The 13,893-nt window shown below is 33.1% G+C and overlaps 1 protein-coding gene across 17 annotated transcripts in view; it reads right to left on the bottom strand.

Annotated features, from left to right (window-relative positions):
• Window positions 1-600: 600 nt before the first annotated feature.
• The window catches only part of AP3S1 (adaptor related protein complex 3 subunit sigma 1), an 80,348-nt gene continuing 67,055 nt past the window's right edge, over window positions 601-13,893 (bottom strand). For 4 of the 17 annotated variants that reach the window (XM_085014325.1, XM_021084652.2, XM_021084653.2 and 1 more), the window contains 2 exons: window positions 2,894-3,038; window positions 601-1,320 (listed from right to left, as the gene is read on the bottom strand). In XM_085014325.1, coding sequence (XP_084870451.1) covers window positions 1,259-1,320; window positions 2,894-3,038 — 207 coding nt within the window. In that variant the 3' untranslated portion in view covers window positions 601-1,258. Of the gene's footprint in view, window positions 1,321-2,578; window positions 7,161-7,758; window positions 10,104-13,893 lie in introns of those variants that run through there. The other 13 variants (XR_014838601.1, XM_021084654.2, XM_021084656.2 and 10 more) reach the window with 8 other exon arrangements.

Raw genomic sequence — 13,893 nt, 5'->3', positions numbered from 1 at the left:
GTTCGATCCCTGGCCCTGCTCAGTGGGTTAAGGATCTGGCGTTGCTGTGGCTGTGGTGTAGATTGCAGACGCGGCTCGGATCCCACGTTGCTGTGGCTGTGGTGTAGGCCTTTGGCTACAGCTCCGATTCGACCCCTAGCCTGGGAACGTCCATATGCTGCAGGAGAGGCTCTAGAAAAAAAGACAAAAAAAAAAAAAAAAAAAAAAAAAAAGAAACTGTGGGCAAATTATGAGAAATCAGAATACGAGAATATCAGGACTTAAGAAAACAGTTTAGCTTTGACTCTGGGATGAAACAATCAAGTGGGGACCCAAAGGGTTTTGTGTTCATAAGCAACTAAGTATTTCCTATGAAATTATTTTTCATCATCACAGCAAGAAGAGATGAGATACAAGACTTAAACCTACGTGTATAAAACAGATTTTGCAATTTCTCAATATAGATTTTAGAAAAAGATTTGTCATTTCCCACTCCAAATCTCATCACACACAACTAAGAGATCTGGGACTCTCGACTGTGAAATGAGTTTCAGAATAATTTAATGTTTCTGAATATTAAAAATATAGGCATAAATTAAATAAATGAACATTAACAGCTGCTGAACAGTGATAAAATATACTTTTATTTACTTTGTTGAGTCAGAGGGTCATAAAAAAAATTATTGCTAAAGTAGATATCAGGCAAACAGAAAGGTGCTTTAGAAGTCCAGTTACCTTGGAGTTTATTTAAACTAAGAGGAAAAGGTTATAATGTTTTCATGCAATACATACTTGGTTCTTTAAATAACAATTGTGACAGATAACAGAAGGAATTAAGGAACGCTGCACTTGTGATCCATACAAAACACCAACATTTTGGGTTGTACATAATTTAAAGAGATGTCTCAAAACACTTTTCGGAATACTGTAGTAGCCAATACATAGAGGCATGCCTTAGGTGGCCATAGGAATGCAGTTTAGAAAAGAAAGAAAAAATCACACTTGGAACTACTCAATTTCTTCAAAATCACTGAGCAAGAAAAGCAATGTTGAACTTCGATACAGATTTTACATAACTTCTATACAGTACCTTGACTTAAATCCAAGAGCAAAAGTTAAGACTCTCCTCCTCTATTTTTGGTAAACAACTGCATGGTAAACTTAGATGACTCTTCCCCCTGGATTTTACCTGGGAGTGGCCTTTTAAATTTTTTATTTAAAAGAGGGCAGGTTTGGCACTTTTATACTGATGTCACCAATGTTAATATTTCTTGGGATCTCAGGAAGATTCATATTCTTTACAGCTGATACAGCACGGGCTGGAGCTCCTGCTAAGCCAGCCTGTATACAGAAGCAAATAAAAGAAAAAGAAAATGTACAACTCAGGTGTAGCTCATCAAAAAAAAACACTAAAAATGGAGGACAATGATAAAAGATTTTCATATAACAAGCTTAGAGACCAGATGGTAGTTTGAATTGGTATGGAATGGTTACTCTGAAATACTAATCTATAAGAGAAAACAGTTGACACAGTAAAAAATACAGTGAATACATGCAATGATAACAATGTCAAGATTTAAATACAGATTAACCTGCACTACAGAGACATCACAAATGTTATTCAAATGACAAAGCTAGATCTTCACCTATATCCTGATTTAACTGAGTTAAAAGCATGAAGTGTATTTTACATTAGTTTCCTTATTAAACATCTCTTGCAATAACTGTGATAGATTTGGGGTTATTTTGCTTTTAAACTGTTATTTATTATCAATATATGCTGTGAAATAAAAACTGAAAGTAATAAATAGTTTGTTCAGTTTCTTAGGGCTAACCCCTTAAAACATTTCAATACAATAAAGTTTATTTAGAGCTATTTTTTAAAATTGTAGAGGCTCTTCTAAACTTTTCTAGAAAAGTTCTAGAACGTCAAAAAAAAAAAAAAAATCAGGCTTTTAAAGTGAAGCCTCAATCCAAAGATAACAGTTCTGGCTAAAAATGAAACTGGAAGAAGTGGATCAATCCAATCCTTAAATGCACTGGTAAAAATATAATGACTAAAAATACTTCGTCATATAAGGTAGATTCAACATATGTTCAGTTTACAATATACAAATTTAAAGAACAGCATAAATTTAAAAGGTAGTATATATAAATAAATAAGCTTTAAAATTTCCACCACCATTAGTGCACAATATTTGGCTTTCATATTAGGAAAATTTATAATTTGTGAAATAATTTTGAGAGAAAATAGGCTTAAAAAAAAAGAAAATGCATATATATCACTTCTCAAATAACTACATCAGTCTTCATATTTTTAAGGCTGAATTTATATACCAATTAGATTTTGTCAATTTTTATTCAGGTTATATAATAAAGCCAACAAACACATCTGAATTCAGTGCCATACAACATCTTGCACAAAAAGCAATTAAGTAACAAAAACAAATCTTCCACTTTGCTTAGATGACATATATGAGACAGTGGCCATGTAATCAGAAAGATTAGTTTTAAACTCCCTCTCTGTATTTTGGTTTTTTCCCTCTTATGTAATCCTACCTCTTTGCTAATTAAGAAATAATAATAATAAAGCTGTTACCTGAGAAAAATCTTGACTGATACAAAATAGGCCAGTGTAAACTATTTGCTGAATAAAGGATACAAACATTGTTAAGCAATGAAACAAAAGCCATGAATTATCAAGTTAGACTTGGAAATAATAGAAAAATCAGTAAAATAGTATTAATAATAGATATGGTCTACACAAGCAATGATAAGGGTGATATGGATGAAAAACTCCATACCCAATTAAAGACCGAATAGGGCTGGAGAATTCAATTTTTTTACTTTAATGGAGGTTAGTCAATTCTGATGTGTGATTAAAATTCTGATTGACCTCTACATTTATACCTACCTGCAGCAATGTAGTTTTTGTTATACCCCACTTCTCTCCAACTGCCCCCCAAAAGATGTTGGAGATACAGATGAGTATTATTTAGGGTAGCAAGAATCATATTCAAAAGGGTCTTTAACTTGATCCTTTCAAATTCAGTGTTTACCTACCAAAATTTAGAATGGTTTAGAGTCAGAGAAGAATCTATTGTGAAGAGCTTTACCATCCTGTAGGCTCTTCCTTTTCAGGAAGCATGTTGTTTGTCAAGGGAATGAAAATTATTTTATATACAACCTGGAACCAGTGTCATTTTTCTAGGTAGAAGGATTTTGTAATTTTTCTAATTAAAAAAAAATCAATTTGCATTATTTTTACTTTGGAATTTCTATACAGGGTGCTAAGAATGAGTAGGCTATAGAAAAGTATTCATAACATATAGGACTATAAATATTTTAAAAGGCATGAATTATTAGAGGATTTTATTATTGAGAAAAAGAGAGAGAAAAGACAGGTGTATATGTGTGTGTGTGTGTGTGTGCCCATTTGGCTGTTTTACTGGATCTATGGTTTACATTTATAAATAGTAAAAATATGCTGGTTTTTTTTAACTATTAAATGTCATTGTCAAGAAGGCTTCTTTTCCGTAATACCCTGGTACCATGAGCTAAGCTAAAGAATAAAAATGCATCCTGTTAAATTTTGTTAGATTAAGTCATTTCTTTGTGACCATAGATGGTGTTGACTGTTGGCTGCTAATGAGAATACATAAAGTCAATAGAGCAATTGATTTAAACAGCATATATGTGCCAAATTCTTATTATGTTAAGACCAAAAGAAGTTTCTAAATACAAAAAACTACAATTCCTCTAAACATAAGCAGCAAGCCATAGACATGCAAAGGATGGTAACTATTCAGAACACGCAAATGAATTAAGAGAATCAAATTATTTCTCAAGCATGTTCAATACTTTTGTATAGTATGTCATGAATTTAAATGACAGAAAATTAAAAATGCAATGTATACTCTAAGTTTTAATTAAACCAATATTTTAAGAAATCAGATTCTATAAAATATAAAACCTAAAGTAAAATATAAGAAGTATTGTTGATCAGCGAGTAGATGCTTACATGAGCTGTCAATGTTTATATACAAAAACTTACAGCTTAAAAAAAAAAGACTCTATGGTACTCAGGTAGTTAACAGCAGAATGGCTAAAAACACATTTCATTTTCAGACTTCCATGAAAGTGAAGTCTGAAACATTTTTATTGAAGAATAAAACATAAAAGAGGTAATTCGCCTTTAGGAAATAAGTTTGCCAACACAAAGGTATAAAGTAATTTTCATCTTAGTTTTTTTCAGTAAGATATACTCAAAACAATAATATAATTATTACTAACACAATTTTTTGAACACTAAAATTTACATAAGTTTACCTGACTTGTTACTAGTAGGTATGTACATGTAAAATGTGAAAATAAGATACTTCTGACAGTACAATACAGTTCTTAACAGATTTAAGATCACACAGTTGACATAAAGCAGAAATAAAAAGAATGAAACCCTACTGGAGAAATAACTTGTTTCCATCTATGTAGTTAATACTCGAGCACCACCATGGCAGGTAAACTGCAGCAACTCCACTAACAAAAACAAATACATGAATCCAAAGCAGTTAAGAGTATGAATCAGATGAAGAATGAAGTACAGCATATAAAAGGATGGTCATGTTTTCTCTCCCATGAGATTAAATAAATTAACAGAATTAAGAGAAAGAAAACAAAATGAAGTCTGCAAGTATACCAAAATGAGGCCAAACAGATAGAAGACTTATACAGACATACTCTTGGAAATTTCAAGCACTTGAATCACAAAGATAGTAATGGATGGATATGATTTGTTTTTTATTTTGTTTTTAAATTGCCAGACCCAAAAATAAACAAAATATGTGCAAGCAAAACTGAAAAAGCAGCATTACTAAATTATATTTCAAAGAATCTGAAAGGCTCCCTTTTCCTCATGCAATAAGCAATTAGCTTTCTCGAAGGGAAAAGGAAAGAACCTAGATAGTTATTTCATCTAACACATAAAATACCATCCTACCATCTTAAAATATTTTTCAAGCTTGAAATATAGCATAATAAGATGGTAGTTGGAATAATGTGTACATACTAAAAACCTTTACCCATCCTTCCTGCTAGAAGTTGCTATATGTACATTCACAATTTTGACCTAACAGCAAAGTGAAAGAACATCAACATTAAAAAACAGTGTAATAAATGGTTTCAGACTCAAAATCATTAACAAAATAATGGCAGATTTTGAAAGTACGTTTTGAACAAAACAGAAAATATCGATATTTTAATTTCTCAATTTAAGGCAGAATAACTTTTAAATTGGGAACAAGTTTGCTCTATTTTAAAGGCAGTGCTTTAATATTGCAATTATAAACAGATTAAAAATGCTGATGACAGTCCTCTTGTGAGCAAGAACTTACAATTTTTATGAAAATTTTTATCAAAATGAGAATATTAAAAAATTTTAAACCTTTCAATACTAGTCATTTTATGTAACCGTAAGTTATAATTTCTAGCACAGGATTTACCTGTGTAAAATAAATACAGTGGACTGGTGACATTTATGGATTTAATATAACTAGTTTTGACCATTACAAGTGACCTTGGGGTCCTCACCATAATTTTGAAGAACAGAATAACTGCATTATCAAGGGAGAGAGGTGGATCCAACTCACAAACTGGCTTTCTAACATCTGTATCTTAGGGCTACTGTTCTTGTTCTCTATTCTTTGAAAACAGATTCTTGATTTTTTTTAAAAAGCAAATTACTAATTCTAGTGATGGAAGTTAAAAGACATAAGTAGTTGATGGCTCTTTGCTAGAAAACCACAATTTAACATAAATTAAAGACTGGAACATAGAAATTGGCAGTAACTGGAATCAATGGCGTAAAAGAGACCATTACGTGTTTTCTCTTCCAAGAACAAAGTAATACGAATATACAGATCTAGGGACCAAAAGTGGTATCCCCAGCTTCATGATACATAGCCCACAATCTCAGGATAAGAAAGTGCAAAGCCACCTGTATGCTGCTGCTTCTTGAACACATCCAGAAAGCAATAACTTAGTGTCTAAAAGCAATGCCAAACCTCAGTGGTTAGTCTAACTTGTATAGTGTATATTTTTTTTTCCCTGCATGGGACTCAATAAATTATTGCCATTTTCAAATTTTCAAATGGAAGTATATACATATTTTCATTTTTTCTGAAATGGCTTTGTACAAAAAAGTTGTTCATCACCATCTACATGGAAATATCTAAAAAGTAATTCACACAGTTAATTTATGGTGTGAAAATGCCAGGAAATACTAGAGAAAATTTATGTGCTTAGGAGTCTGTTAAAAATATTTCCAATTTTTGCCAATACGTTTTGCAAAACTTTTCAAGGTTTACAATATTTTATTGAGTCTTATTATGACATGTTTGGATGTAAGAAAATTGCTACAGTGGAAATACCATTTTATTTTGATCAATATATTTAATTCCATGTTTTAGAGTATTTAGTTCAATTTTAGAAGATTTCTCATCTTACTTTTTTTGGACCACTTTTCATATGCATCTGTTAGTCAAAATTGTAAAAGCAATTCTGTTAAGACTTTGGAAGGGAAAGGCTTGGGGGGGGGTACTATTTAACAGTCACTATTCTAAGTCTTTACTGCCTCCACTTTGCATGCAAATCTCTGAAGGTTCAGCTTTTGGTTTTTAAGTTCCAGCTTCTGGAAACCCAGCAGGCAATTTTAAGTTAGAATCCTAATTTAGGAAGGGGAGGGGGAATACTTGTGAGAGATTAAATTAAGACTAGTTCTGCCACATGATGTTCAAAATAAACTCTAATTTTTATACAAAGTAAATTGTCATTTCTACAAATGTAATTTGTCAGTTAAATGACAATGTTAAAAAAAAAAAGAACAAAAAAAATTTAAACTTTCCTTTACAACGCAGGCAGACAAAACAGAACAAACATGACATCAATGATATACTAGTAAAATACACTAAGTCCAATAAAAGATGAATAAACTACAAGGAGAAACTAGAATGGAAAATAGGCTACAGGGACTATATGGGTTCATTAACACAAAGAATTTTTGAGTCTGGCCTAAATAATTAATTGCCTTTGACATCATTTTGCTTTCCCTTTGTTAAAGTACATGTTTCTCAAAGTCAGCAATACCTTGTCTACCTGTCCTGTCTGGGAGATTGAAAGATAAAGGTCTGTAAGAGAGAAGAATGGAAAGAGCTAGAAAGATCAGGATGTTCGGAAAAAAGAGGACTGACTTTTAAAAAGTAGTGACTAAATTCAGACCCATTTATTCATCTTGAAAAATCACATGAAATACATAAAAGCTAACAAGTCTCCCCAACCCCACCCCTCTACCTCCACCCCCAGGGAGTCCTTTTACTCCTACACAGGTTCCTGAGTGCCTCTTACAATTTCTCCAAAGCCCACCAACCTCCCAGCTTAAATTCTCCTTTCCCAAGATCCCAAAGTTACAGTAAACCATTTGTCTATCAAAGCAGGACAGATGAAAACATTCAGAGCATATCTTGGCTTCTCCTTTCTTTAAAGATCAGAATAATCTTTGCTTCCACCTTTCTAGGTTTTGGGAATTAAATTGGCTCATTTTTGATAGTTACTGGAAATACAGTACTTTTAAGATAAAATAATAAAATTTTTGATTTCTGGCAAAGGCACTTTGATAGATCCATGTTATATTTTAAAAGCTGTATCTGAGTTATATTTAAGCTTTTTAAAGACAAATGATATTCTAAATATTACTTAAATTAACTTTAAAAATATGATAAACACACCTTTCAGCAATCATGGCATTCTTCATTTTAATTATGATTTTCTTGGTAAGTATTTGCTTACATAATACATTTTAACTAACATTTAGCAAAAGTAAGATTAATAAAAGCCTATAGCTTGCTCTCAAATAATTCTGGATTATTCTCTAGTCATAGATTGGTAGATAACCAGTTTAAGTAACATGGAAATGGAACTCATACAAAAACTTTTGACATTTCAATGTGTCTGGAATAAAAGCGGCTAACTTCCCAAACATACTTAAAATATATGAAAATTACTGAAAAATTACACAAAGTCAACATTATTTTCAACACAATTTCTCAAAGTATGACCGGAAGTAAATGGCTTCATTCTGACTCAAAATCCTATTTTATAAGTAAAATATTAGCAGACATCACATATAGAGAAACACTTGATAAACATAATGTTATGTTTACCCCATCAGATTCAAAACATACTTCTTTATGAAAGAAAAATAGAAAAATTAATTTGGTAGCAGATAATGATTGACTATACATGTTAAAATATAATCAATAGATGAAAAATACACATATTCACCAATATTCAAAACTATTTTAAATTGCATTATTTCTGTGATAGTAATTTTCAAGTTAACGTATGCTTATAACTGGTTCCACTGAAAACGTAAATTCCGTATTTTACTGTTTATAGTTAAGAAAAACTGCCTCATTTATAAAGTTTTATGGGACAACCAAAATTCAAATATCCATTATGCAACTATTATAGGTCCTTCATGACTTCTGTCACTGTTATATACAACAAACTGAAGAGAAAAACAGAGGGGGAAAGGGCACCACCAATGAAAGGGAGTTAAATACCTGGAAATGTGAAAATTCCAGACAAGAAGTTGATGTATTTTTACATATGGTTATACAGAATTCACAGATTACCCAGATAGCCACTCATTTTAGACTAATTATTAACAGATTGTATCACTGTCTCTTGCCATTTAAAATCTATATCCAAACAGTTTTGTAAAGTAAGGTTTAATAGATTATATAAACTTCAAGTTATCATTTTAAGACTTTAAAAGTTATAATGGCATTTATGGTAAATATTTTACTATACGGAACAATATATTGCAAACCAACTCTATCAAATAATATTCTGAGCCCTTTTCCTTGTCTTAAAACAAAATGTTCTCTATTGAGCTAGTTCGTTTTCCCTTTTCAAAAACCAGTATTTTAAAAATTGGTTGTAGAACATGCAAAATATACACAGTTACTTAAAAAGTCCTAATACCAAGTTCTTCCTCATTACAAGAGGGATGATAAATTGAGAGAAGGAGAAATGCAGGACTCTCTTATTTTTTTGTTTTTGTTTTTGCCCATGCCCATGGCATGAAGAAGTTTCCAGGCCAGGGATCAAACCCATGCCACAGCAGTGACCGGAGCTGCTGCAGTGATAATGATGATTCCTGAACCTGCTGAGTCACAAGGGAACTCTAGGACTATTTTAATTTAAAACAGAATATTGGAGAATGTTTTCTGTATAAAGTTTCCATTGTTTCTAACCCTCAGTTTTCAGATTTATCCACCATCCTGCATTTCATTCAATTCTAATGAGCACAGCATTTTGTTAAACTGATCCTTTAAAAGTGCCAACAAGATAAATTCTTCAAAACTCACCTGTTGTAAATTAACGCTGGCATATTTTTAATACTTTGCTGTTTATATAATAGTATTTACTTTAAATCAACCAAATACTGGAATAATAATTATAAATAAAATTAGTTTTTCTAATCTTAGTCATAACTATAATACCAAAGGTAAGAGTATCCTCAAACAAGAATAGCATTGAGTGAGACAGCAAGACTATTCATCTATCTAAATTTCTTCTGCAGTAACAGGAAACAACCACATTAATGTAAACCTCAGTGGCTCAGCTACAGCACCTGTTACTGATATTCAGCCTAGTAAGTGACAAAAGAGTCACAAAATTGTAAAGTGAAGTTTTACACAGTGAAAAGTGCTAGTTGGTCCTCGTTCAATCAATCTAACAGCACTTAGTGAGCCATGTATAACCAAATCTTTCTCCTCTAGAAGCCATGAATACATATATCACTATATATGTGTGTGTGTGTGTGTATATGTGTGTATGTACATATATATATATGTATATATATATATATAAATTTTTTTTTTTAAACATGATTTGGCTAACTTGTCAGTGACCTTTGGGAAGGATTCAGAATTAAAAGATTAAAACACTGAATTTCTTTTCTCAATATGCACTCAGGAGCTTACTAAGTACCTATCATAACATTACTTCCTCAGGAGAATTCCATTTCTTTTTTCCTTTTTCAGAAAGAGTTTTATAACACTAAACTTATATATTTTTATTTTTTTTTTTTTTTTTTTTTTTTTTTTTTTTTTTTTTTTTTTTTTTTTTAATTTTATTTTCCCACTGTACAGCAAGGGGGTCAGGTTATCCTTACATGTATACATTACAATTACAGTTTTTCCCCCACCATTTCTTCTGTTGCAACATGAGTATCTAGACATAGTTCTCAATGCTATTCAGCGGGATCTCCTTGTAAATCTATTCTAAGTTGTGTCTGATAAGCCCAAGCTCCCGATCCCTCCCACTCCCTCCCCCTCCCATCAGGCAACCACAAGTCTCTTCTCCAAGTCCATGATTGATTTTCTTTTCTGAGGAGATGTTCATTTGTGCTGGATATTAGATTCCAGTTATAAGTGATGTCATATGGTATTTGTCTTTGTCTTTCTGGCTCATTTCACTCAGTATGAGATTCTCTAGTTCCATCCATGTTGCTGCAAATGGCATGATGTCATCCTTTTTTATGGCTGAGTAGTATTCCATCGTGTATATATACCACATCTTCCGAATCCAATCCTCTGTCGATGGACATTTGGATTGTTTCCATGTCCTGGCTATTGTGAATAGTGCTGCAATGAACATGCGGGTGCATGTGTCTCTTTTAAGTAGAGCTTTGTCCGGATAGATGCCCAAGAGTGGGACTGTGGGGTCATATGGAAGTTCTATGTATAGATTTCTAAGGTATCTCCAAACTGTTCTCCATAGTGGCTGTACCAGTTTACATTCCCACCAACAGTGCAGGAGGGTTCCCTTTTCTCCACAGCCCCTCCAGCACTTGTTATTTGTGGATTTATTAATGATGGCCATTCTGACTGGTGTGAGGTGGTATCTCATGGTAGTTTTGATTTGCATTTCTCTTATAATCAGCGATGTTGAGCATTTTTTCATGTGTTTGTTGGCCATCTGTATATCTTCCTTGGAGAAATGTCTATTCAGGTCTTTTGCCCATTTTTCCATTGATTGATTGGTTTTTTTGCTGTTGAGTTGTATAAGTTGCTTGTATATTCTAGAGATTAAGCCCTTGTCAGTTGCATCATTTGAAACTATTTTCTCCCATTCTGTAAGTTGTCTTTTTGTTTTCTTTTGGGTTTCCTTTGCTGTGCAAAAGCTTTTCAGTTTGATGAGGTCCCATGGGTTTATTTTTGCTCTAATTTCTATTGCTTTGGGAGACTGACCTGAGAAAATATTCATGATGTTGATGTCAGAGAGTGTTTTGCCTATGTTTTCTTCTAGGAGTTTGATGGTGTCCTGTCGTATATTTAAGTCTTTCAGCCATTTGGAGTTTATTTTTGTGCATGGTGTGAGGGTGTGTTCTAGTTTCATTGCTTTGCATACAGCTGTCCAGGTTTCCCAGCAATACTTGCTGAATAGACTTTCCTTTTCCCATTTTATGTTCTTGCCTCCCTTGTCAAAGATTAATTGACCATAGGTGTCAGGGTTAATTTCCAGATTCTCTATTCTGTTCCATTGGTCTGTCTGTCTGTTTTGATACCAGTACCACACTGTTTTGATGACTGTGGCTTTGTAGTATTTCTTGAAGTCTGGGAGAGTGATGCCTCCTGCTTGGTTTTTGTTTCTCAGGATTGCTTTGGCGATTCTCGGTCTTTTGTGGTTCCATATAAATGTTTGGATTGTTTGTTCTAGTTCTGTGAAAAATGTCATGGGTAATTTGATAGGGATTGCATTGAATCTGTAGATTGCTTTGGGTAGGATGGCCATTTTCACAATATTGATTTTTCCAATCCAGGAACATGGAATATCTTTCCATTTTTTAACATCTTCTTTGATTTCTTTGATTAAGGTTTTATAGTTCTCGGCATATAGGTCCTTTACCTCTTTGGTTAGGTGTATTCCGAGGTATTTGATTTTGTGAGGTACAATTTTAAAAGGTATCGTATTTTTGTATTCCTTTTCTAATGCTTCATTGCTGGTATACAGAAATGCAACTGACTTCTGAATGTTAATCTTATATCCTGCCACTTTGCTGAATTTATTAATCAGTTCAAGGAGTTTTGGGGTTGAGTCCTTAGGGTTTTCTAGGTATAGAATCATGTCATCTGCATACAGTGACAGTTTGATCTCTTCTCTTCCTATATGGATGCCTTTGATTTCTTTTGTTTGTCTAATTGCTGTGGCTAAGACTTCCAAAACGATGTTGAAGAGCAGTGGTGAGAGTGGGCATCCCTGTCTTGTTCCAGATTTGAGTGAGAAGGCTTTCAGTTTTTCCCCATTGAGGATTATATTTGCTGTGGGTTTATCATAAATGGCTTTGATTATATTCAGGAATGTTCCCTCTATACCCACTTTGGCGAGGGTCTTGATCATGAATGGATGTTGAACTTTGTCAAATGCTTTTTCTGCATCTATTGAGATGATCATATGATTTTTGACCTTTTTTTTGTTAATGTGGTGTATGATGTTGATTGATTTGCGTATGTTGAACCATCCTTGTGAACCTGGGATGAACCCAACCTGGTCATGGTGTATAATTTTTTTGATATGTTGTTGGATTCGGTTGGCTAAGATTTTGTTGAGAATTTTTGCATCTATATTCATCAATGATATTGGGCGATAGTTTTCTTTTTTGGTGGTATCTCTGCCTGGTTTTGGAATGAGGGTGATGGTGGCCTCATAGAATGTCTTTGGGAGTATTCCTTCTTCTTCAACCTTTTGAAAGAGTTTAAGGAGGATGGGCACCAATTCCTCTTTATATGTTTGATAGAATTCACCTGTGAAGCCATCTGGTCCTGGGCTTTTATTTGTAGGGAGTGATTTTATGACCTCTTCAATTTCATTTCTGGTGATTGGTCTGTTCAGTTGGTCTGTTTCTGCTTGATTCAGTTTTGGCAGGCTGTAAGATTCTAGAAAATTGTCCATTTCTTCCAGATTGTCAAACTTATTGCCATATAGTTGTTCATAGTATTCTCTTATGGTTTTTTGTATTTCTGCTGTATCTGTTGTGATTTCTCCTTTTTCATTTATAATTTTGGTGATTTGGGTTCTTTCTCTCCTCTTTTTAGTGAGTCTGGCCAGGGGTTTATCAATTTTGTTCACCTTTTCAAAGAACCAGCTCTTGGTTTTATTAATTTTCTCTATTGTTTTTTGAGTCTCTATTTTATTGATTTCTTCTTTGATCTTTACAATTTCCTTCCTTCTGCTGACTTTAGGACTTCTTTGTTCTTCTTTTTCTAATTCATTTAGGTGGAGGGTTAAGTTGTCAATTTGGGATCTTTCTTCTTTTTTGAGAAAGGCCTGTATTGCTATAAATTTCCCTCTGAGCACTGCTTTCGCAGCATCCCATAGATTTTGAGAGGTTGTGTCTTCATTATCATTTGTTTCAAGATAGTTTTTAATTTCCTTCTTGATTTCCTCATTGACCCATTGGTTTTTTAGTAGCATGTTGTTTAGTCTCCATGGAGTAGGTTTTTTCTCTTTCCTTTTCCCATGGTTGATTTCTAATTTCATGGCATTGTGGTCAGAGAAGATACTTGAGATAATTTCTATGCTCCTAAATTTATTGAGATTCGCTTTATGTCCCAATATGTGGTCGATTCTTGAGAATGTTCCATGAGCATTTGAGAAGAATGTGTATTCTGATTTTTTTGGATGTAGTGTCCTGAAGATATCAATTAAGTCTAACTTTTCTATTGTTTCCTTTAGGATCTCTGTTGCTTTATTGGTTTTCTGTCTAGAGGATCTGTCCATTGATGTGAGGGGGGTATTTAGGTCTCCTACTATGATTGTATTCTCATCAATATCTCCCTTTATGTCTGTTAA

The sequence above is a fragment of the Sus scrofa genome, chromosome 2, assembly GCF_054392235.1.
Source record: "Sus scrofa isolate SSC_HxYL_T2T_F1_AM1 chromosome 2, Sscrofa_HxYL_maternal_Yorkshire_Landrace_v2.0, whole genome shotgun sequence".
Taxonomy (NCBI): Eukaryota; Metazoa; Chordata; class Mammalia; order Artiodactyla; family Suidae; genus Sus; species Sus scrofa.
The sequence above is the reverse complement of the archived record's forward strand: the minus strand, read 5'-3'. Positions and strand labels throughout refer to the sequence as shown.